We start from the raw sequence: 16,877 nt of genomic DNA on the forward strand, positions 1-16,877 counted from the left end.
GGGCGCGGTCGGGCCCGGGGTGGGGGGCGCCCGCGGGTACGGCGGGCACAGCTCAGTGAGCAGAGCAGAGCCTTTCCGGCTGTCCCCTCTGCTCAGCTGAAAGCCCACCAGGCCTCGCTGGGCACCCTTGAAGCCTCATTACCCCCAAAGGCCCTGCCTTCCAGCACCATCGCACGACTGGACTAGGGCCCCACTGCTCAGCCCTGTCAGTGGCTCAGCTATTCTTTTTTTTTTTTTTAAGGTTTTTGCCATAGGGTGCGTGTGCTCACTGGAGAGAGACAGAGAGAGGGAAAGTGAGAACTCACCCCCAGGGGGATGGCCATACTGCATTCCCTTCTCCCACAAGTTCCTCCCGAGATTTTGGGCACACATGCACATGTCCCTGGAGTGGTTTTTTAAGCCACCAGGCCTGGGACTCGAACTGCAGTCTGTCATGAGCGAGTTCAGCACCTTAACCACCATGCCGGTGCTCTTTGAGCTGGAGCCACCTTTGGGCGACAAGGTCATCGGACGTCCAGCATCCCAGATGTCCCAGACCCTGCGTCCAAGTGGCACTTTAATATTCAAAGCTGTCATGTAGGAGGGGACTCTAACAAAGTCATGGAAAATGGAGTTACAATAACCGTTTATTGCAAAACCCTGCAACCCATGCCTGGCTTTTAATACACACTTCCATGAACTTCTGGAAGACCCTGGTGTTCGCTCAGGGGATCCAGCCCTGGTGATTAAACATGCACGGCGGAAGGAGAGCCCAGAGAGGGGGTGGACAGGGCAGGGGTGAAGATGGCAGTCCTAAGGCAAGGCAGGAGGAAGTGGCCCTCTGGGACCCCTACAGCCCTACCCAGAAGGCCGGCCGAGGACACGCGGCACAGCGGGCCCCGTGCCTCGTACACGCCGAACCCCAGGCAGCAGGCTGAAGTCCTCGCTGGCAAATTTAGTAAATTATACACTGCTGCTTCCCCTCGTCCTCCCGGTGCCCGGGGCCTGAAGACAGGCCTTGTTTTCCACGCCCTCCCCGCAGTGACTCACCCCAGGCCCGCCCTCCCGGGGCGCCACGTGCTCTCAGGCAATGCACCCCAACCACACGCATCCTGCCAGCCTCCACTCAGTCTGCCAGGGTCGGCCTGCCCGCGCACCCCGGCCTGGGGGTGGGGAGCTCCCTGCCCACCCTGCAGGAGGGAGAGTGGAAGGGGAAAGCAGGCGCCATCGCACCCTCGTCCTGGACCCTGGACGAGGTTTTCTGGGGAATAGATGCCCCGGGCCCCTGCACCCTGACAGTGTCTACCATGTTTGGGGACAAGCAGGGAAGCCGTGAAGGAATCGACCCACCACATGGAAGAGGCACGCTGCCCCCGTCTGCACCCCTGCTGAAGCGGCTCCCCTTGGGACGGTGTGGCCGACGCCCTCGGGGCCTTTACCGAGTTTTCTCCACTGATGGCCGCTGGCCGCACTCCTGCGTCTGCGCTTGTGGCCGGGCAGAGATGTGGGTCTAGGACATCCCGAGGAACTGTTCTGGGTCCCCACACGGTCTGCTCAGCTGCAGGACGGGGCACGGTGGCAAGCCAGGTGCCCCCCACAAACAGCACAGTCCCTGGGATTACAGGCTCTTGCACCAGGGGCGCTGAGGGTCTGCGGCGACACCCGCCTCACATGAGGGTTTCAGGATAGACGAGGCTCCGCCAGGCCAGGCCCTCCCTCCAGTCCTCCTCGTCCTGTCACTCCCTGCGTGACTCACAGGAGCATCTGCCCTCTGGGGCCCACCACGGTCCCGCCAATAGCCAGGCTGCCCCAGCAGCTTCGTCTGCAAAGACTTCCTCGGGGACGCACTTAATGCCACCGGGCTATACGCTCAGCGATGGCTGGATGTGGACCGGGCTCGGCCGTGGTGCGGGGACACGCAGCTGAACCCGCCCGGAAAGGCCCTGGGTTGGCCTCTGGAGCCCGCCCTGGGTGTGCAGCTGGCTCTCTGCCTCCCTAAGTCATATGCTAAGTGTAACCGCTGCAGTTTAAAAGACAATACATTTTAAACCAAACCACTTTCTTGCAACCATTGCTTGCTGAGTCTGGGGGCTTCTGATGTGGCCGCGGTAGGCAGCGCTGGCCCAGTGGTCCAGAACGTGCTGGGCCTCGGTGCCGAGCCATCGCCAAGTCACACGGGCCTGTCCAAGCCACTCCCCATCCCCTGCCCGCTGCCAGGAGCCCGACCCCTCCAGCTCCATCCCTCCCCGCTTTGCGCCCCAACTCCAGAGAACAGGAGATGCCGGCCATCCAGGGCAGCCGCAGATCAGTACGGCCTGCCCGGTTCGTGACCAGTGAGTGACCAGGGTCCAGGCCCCCCTGGACTGCGGCTTCCACACCCACTTCCAGGCCCACACCCGCCTCAGGCGCCTCTTTGAACGAAGGATCAGGATCGTTGGGACCTACAGTGTGTGTCTAGTCACAGCGCCTGCGGTCCAGGAAGGGAGTCATGGCCGCTCAGAGAAACCAGAGCGACAGACTGACAGAGCAGCCTGGGGAGCGTGTACGGACGAGGATGGGAAGCAGAGTGGGGAGTATTTACAGCCCGACTGTGAAGAGCACGTTTTCTCCCTCACTTCTGTCTTCGGTGGGCCTCCTCCGACTTTTCAGTGTCTCCTGGTTCATCCAGAACCCCCAACACCAGACACCTCTGCCCATCCAACACGCCCACCACCACACACCCCTGCTCATCCAACACCCTCAACACACATGCACACCCCTGCTCATCAAACACCCCAATACACACACACCTGCTCATCCAACACCCTCAACACACACGCACACCCCTGCTCATCCAACACCCAACACACACGCACATCCCTGCTCATCAAACAGCAACACACACGCACACCCCTGCTCACCAACATCCCAATACACACACATACACACCCCCGCTCATCCAACACCCTCAACACACAGACACACCCCTGCTCATCCAACACCCCAATACACACACATACACACCCCTGCTCATCCAACACCCCAATACACACACTCAGCCACCACTCCAACACACATGCACACACTCTTGCTAACAAAATACCTCCCAACACAGAAGCACACACACCAGTACTCCCAGCACACACACACGCTCATCCCACACACACATGCTATCCATAGCACACACACTATCCAACATATACATGCTCATCCAACACCCCTCAACATACAGGCGCTTGGCCACCAGTCCCAATACACACACTCATCCAAGACCACTAATGCACACACACATGCTCATCCAACACACACACACGCTGTCCATACCACATACACACACTCATCCAAGACCACTAATGCACACACACACGCTCATCCAACACACACACACGCTGTCCATACCACATACACACACGCTCCCCCAAGACCCCCAATGCACACACATGCTCATCCAACACCCCCAATGTACACGCACTCAGCCAGCCCCCCCACACACACACACCCCACCCGTCCCCAGGCACCGCCTTCTTCCTGTGAGGCGAATCCACAGCTTCCTGCCAGCAGGAGGGTACTGGGTGTGCCTGCCTGCCATCCCGGCCCATCCTTCACTGCCAACTCCAGACGGGAAGTGGGGGTGTGCTGGCAGAGGCTGGCGTGGTGACGATGTTTGCACACGGAAGTGGGAGGTTTGGCAGAGACACTCTCCTGGTTCAAAATGGCCAGGGGCGTGTCACAGGCAGGAAGAAGTTGGGGAACGCTGGAATCCAGCCCACTGCGGAGCCACAGGGGACTCGGAGGCTGCCTCAGCAGGGACATGGGTGGAGACCGTCTGCGCCTTCGACTGTGCACAGCCACGTCCGCCACAGCTTAACGTCACTCCCGTGAGCAAGAGAAGTGCCATGGCCCCACCCCACCGTATGAATACCCCGTAATTTATTTATCCATGGGCTACAGTCTGAACGTGTTTGGCAAAATTGGGTGTACGGTGAAGGTATTAAGAGGGTGGAAACTCAATCTGTTGACTATGGGCTTAAGAAGTGGAGCCTTTGGGAGGTGATTTGGATTAGATAAGGTCACAGAGTGGGGACCCCAAGAATTGTGGAGTTATTATTTTTCTTTTCCTATGTATTGTTTTTAAGACAGGGTCTCGCCATGTCACGATCTTCCCATCTCAGCCTTTGTACGGGACCACAGATGCATACTAAACGCTCGGTTTTTCTTTCAGAAGGGTCTGGCTTTGTTGCCCAGGCCAGCCCTGGAACTCACAACTGTCCTGCCACAAAGCCCTGGGATCGCAGGCAGATGACATCGCACCTGGCCTGTAGGCAGGGTCCAGGACTCAACCCCAGGCTTTCCGTGTGGGCCCGGCCTGCAGGGCACAGGCATCTGGGCCAGAACCTGGCAGGCTTATGAGGAGAGGGACCAAGACAGTCGTGGGCACACAGGTCTCTGTGAGGCCTGCAGAGCCCCCAGCAATCAGGGGACCCTCACCAGAAGCCACCCCCTCGGCCCTGCGCCTCCCAAGCTGCACGCTAATAAACCTCTGGGCTTCATGGACTGCCCAGTGGGGCGTTTGCTGTAGCACCGGGAGGGACTAAAACACTGTCCCTCTAGGACCAGTGCTCGGGGTCTCTGGCTTGTCCTTAGGACCCACACTGCGCCATCCTGACACGCTCTCCGTGGCTATTTACGAGTAACGTGCCACCCTGGATTTCCACGGAGGCGGCCAGGACCTTGACAAGATGGCCACCCCTTTGCCCTCCCTGGGCCGGCTGCAGCTCGGCGCTCCTGCCCCTTGGAGGAGGGGCACCCCCTGGCTGTGGTAGCCTGCGGGCCTCCGCCGCTCTGCAGGTGTGGAATCGCTTCCCCTTGCCGGTCCTTGGTATTCTGCTCTCCTCTGGGAGCTGCTTTTAGTTCTGTTATGGGTTGAGCTGTGTCCCCCCCAAAGACATGGAAGTCTTAAGTCCTACATCCTTGAACTTACACAGAAGTACGGGCTTTTCATTTATTTCTAAATTTTTGCTAGAGGGTGCGTGTGTTCACTCAAGGGAGACTTAGAGATGGGGGGGCAGGAAAGCAAGAAAAGTACCCCTCTGGGGGTGAGCGATGGTGCCTACAGAGAGACCCTAGGTGATGTGCTGGGATGTCGCGACAGCCATGACCCATTTAGCACAGAAGAGCACAGAAAAATCCATCATGCCTTTCCCGATGCCCTAATCGATCCTTGGGGTGGCAGGGGAAGCCTCTCCTCCATTTCTCCCTCCTTTCGGGGTTTTGGATGCACACAGCCCAGTCTGTGTCTCCAGGCGCCGGCTCAGAACTTGAACCGCGCAGCGGCAGTGGGATCCGGCCGCCCTCACCAGCACGCCACGGACCGGCCTGGAAACAGGGTCTCGAGAACACAGGGTCTCTCCCCTACCAGGAGGTCGCTCGGGGGGCCCTGGTGCAACAAAGTGGGCGTCTGGAGAAAGTGGCGGACGCACGGACGGAAGAGGGTCTGCGACGGAGCACGGCCGCCGCCTACCAGCCAAGGAATGCCCGTGGGTTCTGGGAGGGCCGAGGGACACCCCTCCTAGCCCACGGAGCAGCCAGCCTGCCGACCTCCAGCTCAGACCTCCGGCCGCGGACAGTCATGCCCACCCAGCTGCGTCCCTGCGTCGTGGCAGCCCGGCGAGCTTCCTTACACGTCCGTGGATATCCTGCACAGGCATCTTCTTCTCTGTTTCATCTCTAATCTACCTTGATTTTTTTTTTTTTTGAGAGGTTTTTGCTATAGGGTGCATGCACTCGCCGGAAAGACAGAAAGAGAGACAGAAAGCGAGAAATCACCCCCAGGGGGGGATGGTCACGCCGCAATCCCTTCTCCTTCATTCTCCTCTCAGGATCTTGGGCACGCACGCACATGTGCCCAGCGTGAGTTTTAAGCCACCGGGTCCTGGACTCGAACCACGGTCGACTACATGGGAGTCCAGCGACATAGCCATTACGTTAACTGCTGATCCCTCAACCTTAAAATTTGTTCTTTTAGTTTTTGCTAGGAAGCCATGTGCTAACCAGAGGGTAGAGAGGAGGAAGTGAGAAAGCCCTCCCCAAAGCCCTCCCCTGGAGGGACGGCCACACTGCAAGCCCTTCTCCAGTACCCTCTTGGGATTTGGGGCATGCACATACACGCACTCAGCATGATTTTTAAGCAGCCGGGGCCAGGACTTGAACCACACAGTTGGCCATGTGGGATCCAGCCACCTTAACCACCATGCCACCTGCTGGCCCAACCTTACAACAATGTTAAAGGGTTCTCTAGACATTTAAAAACACCAAGGTTTCTCAGGCATGCACGCCGGCATTCAGTGCCGAACGACTGGGCAGGAATGGCTAGAGTGGACACTGGCCGCTGGGAGGCTGGGTCGGCCCAGGTGCCCCTCGGCCACCTCCCAGTGCCCTGCAGGAAGCCAGCGGAGTCAGGCCCAGCTGCCTCACACCAGGCGGAAGGGCCGTGACAGCCAGGTAGCACCCGGAAGCTTCCGGCTCGGCAGCCTTTTACAGCGAGGGAAGAGACGATGGAGCTGCAGGTCTCTGCACCCCGCCCGCTCCCACTCAGCGCTGGGGCTCACCCTCATTCCGTCACGTGGAGGGAGGGGAGCTGTAAGTGGGGGTCCACCCGAGTCCAACGGGTGGCGGATGGGGGAGCAGGGCCTCAAATCAGGCCAGCCCCTCCTCTGCCGCCGTCACCCACGAGGGCTTCAGACAGCTCTGTCGGCCCCGGGGGACGGTGCTGGGTCTGCAGCCCGAGGTCTGACTGTACACGCCAGGAACACGCATGCTCGTGGCCCTGGCTGGCCGAGGCTGGGGCGGGCTGTGCCGTGAAGACCCTCTCGGGAATGCTCCTCACTGGGTAGGGGAGGCACACCCGGGCGGCCTCTCTGCAGCGTGGCGGCTGCAGGCTTTGCAATCCGGTACCGGCCAGAATTAGTGCCACAGTAAGGCAGCCAGTCTCCTACACCCTCCCGCGCGGCCCCCGGCACCTGCCCTTCCGTCTCTCCCGGCCTGGGCCGAGCTGGGCGCAGCCGGGTCTCCCCTTCCTTCCAGCAGAGTCGCTCTGCGGATAGGATCTGCCTGAGGCTGCAAGGATCTCTGAGCCACGGTCTACGACTTCCCGAGCCAGCCCATGGCATGGAGGTTACAGTGGCCGGCTCCCACATGGCCGACCACACAGTTTGAATCCCAGACCAGGCAGCTTAGAACAAAAACAAACAAACAAGACATGCAGGGTGCCTGTGCACGCGCCCCACCCCGCAGGAGACCTGTGCAAAGCCCATCCCAAGCGCCCCGCGATTCGCTGCCTTCCCTCCCTGACGACTCAGGACCCTTACCAGAACGTCCCTACAGGGGTGAGGCCGGCTTCCAGGCCTGGCCCGTCCACACCCGCGCTGGGCTGACAAGTCTCGGATCGCTCAGCCTCTCACGTTCTCAGGTCAGCCCCGGGCCCTTTAACTCTCAGGGGCCGTCCCTGGGGACCATGTGGCTGCCCGGCTTGTCACCTTCCCTTCGCCTTCTCCCCGTGGTGGCAGCTGGGAGAAGGGTGTGTGAGTCAGAGCGAGCCCCGGCCACGGGCTGCGGCAGGCCCTGCATCCCTTCCAGGCCCGGAGGCCTTCCCGGCGTTGGGAAAGCTCAGGGTTTCTAGCCCCGCCGTCTGGAGAGAGGCAAGACCCGCCCCAGTGTCGCCCTGAGAGCTCGCCCAGATCGCCCAGAGCAGCGCAGCGCAGCGCCATGTCAGCCGGGCCGTCTCCTCGGACTGCAAACACGGCGTGCACGCGGCTCCAGGACGACCGACGCGGCAAGCGTCTCCTGGTCCCCGCCCAGGCTGGCAGCTGCTGCGGGAGAGCAGGGGTGCCCAGCCCGCCTGGTCTGCAGCCCTCGCAGGCCACATGCGCCGTGCACAGACTCGGGGAGTTTCCGGTGAAGGGAGACGCTGCCGAGAGCCATGACACAGAAACTACTGTGAAATCCCGGCTGCTCCTGAATTTGTAAGTCGTCTCTGTCGTTCAATTCTCTCAGTGGATGATATTTTTAAAAATACAACCACCATCATGTTTGTGGCACTACACTGAGCCCTGGTAGCAGAGGAGGGATGGAAGCCGTCACGTCCTCTGTGTCTGCGTCCGGGACTGAGCAGCGACGTCGCAGGTGGACGGCCTGGGAAGGATCTCTGCGGGGCGACGGGGCGGCAGCAGGCTGGGGTCTCTGCCTTGCTGTCTTTTCAGGGTTCCTTGGGACGGGCAGGTGAGGGCTACAGAAAGAGGTAGGGGAGAGGGACCTGGCCGCCAAGACCACGTGGAACTGGCTGTGAAACAGACAGTGCTGGGCTGGGCCTATGGCCTGATGCTTGCGGGAACTGAATCCACGTGGCTGACTGTGGTTCGAATCCCCATCCCGGTGGCTTTAAAAACACACCAGGCCTATGTGTGACCAAAATCCCAATAGGATGGAGAAATGGAGGATGAGATGGTGGTGTGACCCCCCTCCCCCACTGGGGTTTTTCTCTCTCTCTAGTGAGCACATGGGCCTTCTGAGAACAAAAAAAAAAAAAGAAAAGAAAAAAAAAAAAAAAAATAGGGACAGTGTCTGTCTGCCTCAGCTTTCCTGGAGTTGCCCAGAAGCACGAAGCACGTTCCCCGAGCCCTGCGGCCCCCCTGCCCCCTCATCTGACCCTGGGCTGCTCTGGCAAAGCCGCCTGGGCTAGGGCAGTGGGGGGTAGGCCTTGCTGCCCCGATGCCCCCACCCCCCACCCCGGGAAATGTGCGTCTCCAGAGCCGCAGCTGCTCAGGCGTCCCCAGCTGGTCCAGTGGCCCCGGGCACACGGTTACGAATGAACCAACCGAAACGCAGACGAATTCTTAGGGGAAACCAGCGTGGGGGTGGGGGTGGAGGAGACAGAGGATTTCATTAAACAGGTGAGCCTGGGCAGCCCCGAGGGCTCCCAAGCCGCCAGACGCTCTGAAAGCACCTTTGTCACCCCCTTCATTTCTGTGGCCGGTCTGTGTCACTTTCCCAAGATTACTCTAATTCTTTTGAAGGCGCATTCTTAGGTGTTTTCTTTCTTTTCAGGTTTTTGCCACAGGGCACATGCACTTGCCAGAGAGAGACAGAGACAGAGACAGAGAGAGGAAAAGTGAGAAAGCACCCCCGGGGGGATGGCTGAAGCAATCCCTTCTCCTCTGTTCTCCTCCTGGGATTTTGGGCACGCACGCACATGTGCCTGGAGTCACTTCCAACCTGCCAGGTCTAGGACTCGAACCATGGCCAGCCACGTGGGAGCCCAGCACATAACCACCACTCTACCTGTTGGCCACCATTCTTAGTTGTTTTACTCCACATTTTACAACAAGTCACTGGAAAACACTATCAAGCTGCTCAAAGATTGGCTGTTTTGTCCTACACCGAAGGAGACCTTGAGCATAAAACGGTTGTGACTACCAGAGAGGGACAGGGGGTCAGAGTGGCTGCTCAGCTGCTTCCTGGGCACTCCTGGGCCAGCCACTACGGAAACGCCTTGCTCTGAGAGTCGTCCTCACATTCTTCTTTAGGGGGAGTCTCGGAACTAGACACATACTTCCAATGAAGTCCCCGAAGAACGAGACACACAGGAAGGGGTTTACGCCCTTCCGTGGGCGCCAGCGTATTCTGAACGAAACAGCACACTGGCCTACCTCGTGAGACCCGAGGTCAACAGAGCAGGCCGCGCTGGGTGACCCCAAGCCCTGCAGACTCTAGAACACACTTTCAACAGTACCACCAGGATGCCAAAAATACTTCTAGAACCCCTGCGGTTAACGGCACGGGAGAGAGAAAGCCGAGCACCTTCAAGGAGGTCTCTTGTGGCAATCCCGCCCTTCTTGCCCGGTCGGCCTGGAAGCGGAACCCGGCCCTCTCTGTGGACCCGACATCGCTGCGCCAGCACGGCCGGTCCTTTCCTTCCTTGCCATGCGGCGGTACCCGGGGGCCGGCGTGGGCTGAGGAGCGGGTAGGGGAGTTCCCACGCATGCTTACGGCATGTGAGTGTCACACCAAGGCGAACCAGCTGTTGGCGTGTGGACTGCCCTCCCTACACAACGCCCCACGCCGAGACCCCTCTCTGCACCCGCAGGCAGGCAGCCTTCCCCGTGCGCCTGACCCCGCTGCGGCGAGTGACCTGCACGCAGTTATTTCATGGCCTTCCCTGTCTCAGAGGGTAACCGCTACTTCAATGAACTCACTCAACAAACGTTAGAAAGGCAGCTTTTCTCTTAAAGCCGCCCACATAACTAACTCCAGACACTCCACAAACAGACTTACAAAAAAAACTAGTGAGTTGATAATCACGCTATTGGGAACCAGCAGTTGGCATAATGGCTATGTCTCTGGACTCCCATGTAGTCGACTGCGGTTCAAGCCCCAGACCCGGTCCCCCGTGGGGGGGTGATTTCTGGCTGTCTCTGTCTTTCTGGCGATGGCATGTGCCCTATAGCAAAAACCTCTCCACAAAAATAAACAGATAAATAGTAATCACACTACTATACTAAAAGCTTAAAAGTTTAAGTGTTGAGGGGAACCAGCAGTTAGCGTAATGGCTATGTCGCTGGATTCCCACGTAGTCGACCGCGGTTCGTGTCCCAGACCCGGTGGCTTAAAACTCACGCCGGGCGCGTGTGCGTGCGTGCCCAAGATCCCGAGAGGAGAATGGAGGAGAAGGGATTGTGGCGTGACCATCCCCCCTAGGGGGTGATTTCTCGCTTTCTGTCTCTATGTCTCTCTCTGTCTGTCTGGCGAGCGCACGCGCCCTACAGTGAAAATCTCTCAAAAAAAAAAGTTTAAGTGTTGAGTATATGAGGTGATTAAATATTCAGCGAATAAAAGAAAGATCTCAAGGCATCGTATTCTTTATAACAGTAACAGCAGAGAGCCTTGAGGACGGGCCGTGTGACAGTGAACTGCCTAGTGTGCTCCTTCCCAGCCTGGAGTGCGTGGTGAGCACTGCACGCAAGCAGGCCACGCCGGACCCTATCCTCCCCTAACTAAGGCCGCGCAGGCCACAGTGTTCCATTGTTGTTGCCGCTAACATATTTTAAAATATTTATTTCTTTAATTTTATTCATTCATTTTAATTTGACCAGAGAGGATGGGAGGAGAGTGAGAGAACAAGTCACCAGATCTGGGAATCAAACTGTGGTCAGCCATGTGGGAGTGTCCAGTGCCTTAACCATCACGCCACCCACTGGCTCATTGCTAACATATTAACAGACTACATCATAGAAATAAGATTTAAAATTCTTAAAGGGAAGATTATCTGAGGACCCCGTGGCGCCTAGCAGAACTACTAATATGCTAGCAATTGATAGGCTAATTATAATCGGTCACCTCCACTCTTAAAGTAAATTTCCAAAGGACTTAGATAAAACATTACCGATGGCCTAGGACATTTTCCTGAGTTGAAAATATTCTCAAACTTTGCACAAAGTTCACAACAGACTGGGACCAGCAGATGGCAAAATGGTTATGTTGCTGGACTCCCACATGGCCGGCCGCGGTTCAAGTGTCGGACCAGGAGGCTTGGAACCCACGCCAGTCGCGCGCACGCGTGTGTGTGTGTGTGTGTGTGTGTGCCCAAATCCCGAGAAGAGAATGGAGAAGGGGCTGCAGCGTGGCCACCCCCCTGAGGGATGATTTCTTGCTTTCTGTCTCTCCGGTGACTACAGGTGCCCTAGACCAAAATCTCTCAAAAAACCAAAAACAGAAAAAATGGCGAATGGCCCTTGCCAAAGCTGCCTACTGAGCCACCTTCTGAGTGCTCCGGTAACACGGCTGCCATCGGGGAGTGGTCCTCTGGCTATGAAACCATCCATCTGTAACCCTGGGAAGGGAAGGGGGGAAGGCCACAGAGGAGTGCCATCCTCTCCCCATCCTTCCGTCTGTGACTCTGAACACACCCTCCGGATTCCAGAGTACCACCCCCCAGCACCCAAGTATCGTCCCCCCCTTGGGTTTAGCCTCTCAACTGGACTGTCACGGTTAATCGTAACTGTCCTTTAAGCTAACATCACCAGAGGTGTTTTCTCACGGTCAGGAGAGCTGTTATTTAGAGAACTCTGCCAGAATCCCAGCCTTGCAACCTGACACCAAGATCTCTATGAAAACATCTGCTCTGGGGCTGCCTTTTACTGACACCCCTCTTGTTAGGGATCCTGAGAGGGGGGATAACTGTCCCAGAACAATGAGTATAACCAGCCCCCTCCCCACCTGTGGCTCCTGCCTTTCCAGCCTACCCAGGACTGTATGACCTCAGTGAGCAAGGTCAGGCTATCTGAATTATGCTTACCCAGAATGTGAACTGGCTACAGTTCTCGTGTTTTGGCTTAAAATAAACCTCTTCCAATATTTAAAAATACATCAACACATACGTGAACAAAAAAATAAACCACCACCCTCGAGAGTCATCACATGGCAACTTAGGGTTTCCAGGCGCCGAATACCATATTCTTGGGGAGGGGAACTTCTGTCCCCAGAACACACCTGCCTCCTCTTTACCACAAGGCGCCTCGCAGCTGGGTAAGGAACACGGGTCGACACCTGACAGGCTCGGCACTGTCTGTCCCACGGAAGTTGGCTGTTAGTCCTTACATGTTACCGAGAAAATACGTGGAACCCAAAATTCATGTTTAGGTGTGTGGTCCAGTGGCCTTAGCTGTGGTCGCACTGTTATGCAGCCACCTCCATACATCTCCAGAGTTTTCCATCTTCCCAGACTGGGACTCTGTGCCCACGGAACACTAACTCGCCACTCCTCACCCGCAAGCCGCCGGCAGCCACCACCCTACTGTGCGCGTCTAAGTCGACTACTCGAAGGACTTCATGCCCTGGAGTCAGTATTTGCTCTCTTGTGATTGACTTCTATCCTTCACAGGATGCCTTCAAGGCTCATCCGTGTTACAACACGCATCAGAATGGCTTCCCTTTCAGGGACCAGCGGATGGTGTAATGGTTACATCACTAGACTCTCATACAGTCAACCATGGTTCAAGTCTCGGAACCGGTGGCTTAAATCTCACGCTAGGCACGTGTGCACATGTGCCCAAAATCCCAAGAGGAGAATGGAAGAGAGGGATTGTGGCATGGCCATCCCCCCCCCTCACCCGGGTGTGATTTCTCACTTCTGTTCCTGTCTCTGTCTCTGTCTCTCTCTCTCTCTCTAGCAAGCACATGTACCCATAGCAAAAATCTCTCTTTACAAAAAAAAAAAAAAAGAATGTCTTCCCTTTCTAAGACTGAGTACTATTCCTCGGTATGGACATCCACATTCTTTCTTCATTTACCCTTCAGGGACACTCGGGTGGCTTCCGTCCTTTGGCTATGAGGAGCGATGCTGCCATGAACGAGAGCATGCATGAATCCCTGCTCTCGGTTATTCTGCATATATACCCAGAAGTGGAGCTGCTGAGTCCCATGGCACCTCTATGCTTAATTTTCAGTCCTTGGCACCAGCAGTTGGTGTAATGGCTATGTCGCTGAACTCCCAGGTAGTCGGCCATGATTCGAGTCCCAGGCCCGGGGGCTTACACTCACGCTGGGCGCATGTGCATGTCTGTCCAAGATCCCGGGAGGGGAATGGAGGAGAAGGGATTGTGACATGGCCATCCCCCCTGGGGGGTTGACTCCTCACTTTCTCTCTGTCTCTTTCTCTCTCTTTGGTGAGTGCACGCGCCCTATAGCGAAAACCTCTCAAAAAAATAAAAATAAAAATTGAGTTCTTAGACACTTTGACAAGTCATTGGTAGCCAAGGAGGATATAGTTTTCATTCCATGTCTGCTCCTTTGCATTGGTGAAAAAAGACAAATAAATAAATAAATGGTTCTGTCCACAACAGCAGCGGCAATCCCAGCCTTTAAAAACCACCCGAGTGGCTCAGGACAGAAACGCGCACGAATACGGTGAACACTGGACGCGGCCATGAACTAAACTGCAGCCACTGGGCACACGTGGGGACGGCCGCACCCACGCGGGCTAGGGGACACTGACAGCTACGCAGCTGTGGTTCTTGCTTCTCACCATGAGCTTTACGAACGACTTCGCGCCACCCGAGGACAGCTCGCGTGAACAGCAGTAATCACTACCACTTGTGGGACGTTCCCGTCGGACCCAGTGCCCCGCTCATCCGGGACTGCCGGCTGGTCATTCCAGATGCCCGGAGGGAGCATTTCTCGCATGGCGCAGCTAAACCCAGCTGGGGGCCGGCTTCCAGAACAAGGAGGGGAAGGGCGGTGGAGAAGGCTGCTCTGACTCTGCGAGCTCCCGGGAGCTGAGACCTGAGCAGCTTTCTGGCTCCTGTCAACCCGCAGAGATCTCTGGCTGGGAAAGAACCTCTGGATCTTGGTGGCTCCTGCTCTCAGGCAACGGAGAGAGAGGGTGGGCCGGAGCACAACTTCAGCGACGGGAAGTGGTCAGAGCCTCCAGACGCCAACTGCGGCCGGGTGCTTTTATTTCCCTTGTCATTTTCTCAAAGAAGAAACGTTAAGCCTAAAACACAGCCCCCCGGCGGAGGCCATCCTGGCAGCTGCGCTGAGTAGGAGGGGAGAGCGCCGTGCTCGGCTGGGCGGCCGCTCCAACTATGCACCATTGTCTAGGGCCGGTCACGTGAGCGCCCGGCCGGCCAGGACATGTCACCCCCACCTGAAGCTTGGTTCCTTCCAGCCCAGGCGGGAGGCGATGGCCAGTGTGCGTTAACCCTGGCGGTGCCCGGGTGCCACCGGGCCAGCATGGCCGGCCGCTCTCCTGCCGGGCCCCTCAGGAGGAGGGGACCCACATGGGACGAGGCGCCTGACAGCGAGAAGGGAGGGATGAGAGGGGAAATTGCTGCTGTCCCTTCTCAGCAAAACCCACTCCACTTCTCCCAGCACTTGCTGCCTCCCCGTTTAAATTAATTACAGCTGAAAATACAGGGTTGCCATCTGGTCTGAAAAGGCAAGGATAAGGGAATAAAATGAAAGGGGTTTTGGTACTAACCTCACTTTAATCATTGCCAAAGAGCATGAAGACAGCCCAGCGTCCTCCCACAAGAAAGCCTTGGGCCTCCCAAACTTGGCAGGCAGTCCCAGGCATGGGCCCGGCCGGGCGGCGCCTGTCAGAATAAGAGTCCCCTGCGAGGACCGGGCCTGCCTGCCCCAGCACGCATGCAGGGAGAGTCCCGTGGGCCCTGGGACAGGTTAGGGACTCGCGGGAGGCTGCGTTTACAGCGGGGGTCTGGCCAGAACGTCGCACGCACCGGTACGGTTCTGCTGCGTGAGAACGCGGCTCTGCTGTCGGAAAATAGCACGCCACTTTTTCGTCCTTTGTTCCTCCATCTCCTGTAACAGGAGGCTTTTATAAAACCCCAATATAAGGTCGAACAAAACGAGGGGAGTCAGGGTACCTGAGGGGGCGCCAGCTCCAGCCAGGATGCTGCCTCCTCCAGGGAGCCTGACCCACACAGGGAAGGCATGTCCAAAGCCCCCAGTTCTCTGCTGTGCAGCCCGACTGACAAACCGATGGACTGCAGCCTCCGGTGAACTGCAGGAAGCGCCTTCCGGCTTCCTCCTAGCCGGAGTCCTGGGTGAGGACCCTCTGGGCTGATGACAGCCCCCAGGAAGTCGGAGGTACAGCAGCCAGCGTCCTGGCTTGGCCTGTGCCAACAAGGCCAGGTCTGCAGATTTCCTGACCAGGTCCCCACGTCCAGTGTCTCGCGGAAGTGGAGCACCTCGGGCCCCGTTCTAAGTGTCGCCTGCCTACGCCCGACTTCCTTCGGCTCCACGTGAGTCTGGCAGACCAAACCTAGATGCACCTGAGCCAGGCTGCCGGCAGGAAGTCACACCCGTCAAGGCAAATTGGAACTTCCGGGAACAAACTATCCGCACATTACAGCCTTATCCACTAGAGGTGACTCGGATTGTGACAGAGGCCAGAGCAGCAGGCTAGGAGGGGAGCCTTGCTGTACAAGGGAAAATGCATCTTCCACCCAGACCCAAAGGGCGAACGTGGTCTTCCAAATCCCGCCTGACACACTCGTTGTCTATGGCAACCGTGTCCATAACATCGAAATCCCCGGAGTGTAGCTTTCTAGCAAACGGCGCATCTGTCAGGCCGCAGGAAACATCTGGCAAAAACAGAAAGCAAAAACAGCATCTGAACTTCAGGTTTCTGGTACCCAAAAGACACCACTAAACAAACACTCCGAAGTGCAATATGATTGGGAAAAATGGCCCTGGGGGAGGCGGGGAGAAAGGCTCCCAGGCAAAGGTGGTCACATCCTAGCTCCGCCCTGCACATTCCTGCCCCCCCCCAAGGCACACTCACGCTGCCCTCGGGCCTCGAACACAGAAGGCACTCAGGCAATGTCTGCAGAAATGAACCGACAACCGTGCGACACCATATGCAAACAACAAGCCTCTCATCTATCCCCCCATCGGGCACGGTCGGGGAGGGCGTTCCAGGTATTCACCAACACCTGTGGTCCTTTCTACTGGGTCTTCAAAAAAGTCATGAAGGGAGCCAGCAGGTGGCGTGTTAGTGAAAGGCACTGGATTCCCACATGGCTGACCACGGTTCAAGTCCTGGACCGGGCAGCTTGGTTTCTTGTTTTCCCATTCTCTCTCTGGTCCAATTAAATAATAATAACAACAACAACAAAAACTCATGACATGTTTTTCTAATTAAAAATGCATCATGACTTTTCTGATGACCCAATAGGTTTTAGAAAGTTTTTCCATTAAAGAAAAGATGTACTGATTTGACTACAACCAAATAGAAAATATCTAGAGTTCAAAACATAGTAAATGAAGCCGAAAAGCAAGTACCATTAGTTATTTTTGAACACATCTGACAGAAGATCCTTATTATAAAAAGTTGTAATATATCA

The 16,877-nt window shown here is 56.9% G+C and overlaps 1 protein-coding gene across 5 annotated transcripts in view; it reads right to left on the bottom strand.

Annotated features, from left to right (window-relative positions):
- The window catches only part of VGLL4 (vestigial like family member 4), a 168,480-nt gene that overhangs the window by 6,264 nt on the left and 145,339 nt on the right, over positions 1 to 16,877 (bottom strand). The window contains exon 1 of one of the 5 annotated variants that reach the window (XM_006160640.3): positions 14,990 to 15,066. The exons of the other annotated variants lie outside the window; for them this stretch is intronic. Coding sequence (XP_006160702.1) covers positions 14,990 to 15,003 — 14 coding nt within the window. The 5' untranslated portion in view covers positions 15,004 to 15,066. Of the gene's footprint in view, positions 1 to 14,989; positions 15,067 to 16,877 lie in introns of those variants that run through there. 5 annotated transcript variants of the gene reach the window in all.

The sequence above is a fragment of the Tupaia chinensis genome, unplaced genomic scaffold (assembly GCF_000334495.1).
Source record: "Tupaia chinensis unplaced genomic scaffold, TupChi_1.0 Scaffold000704_1, whole genome shotgun sequence".
In the NCBI taxonomy this organism is placed as follows: Eukaryota; Metazoa; Chordata; class Mammalia; order Scandentia; family Tupaiidae; genus Tupaia; species Tupaia belangeri.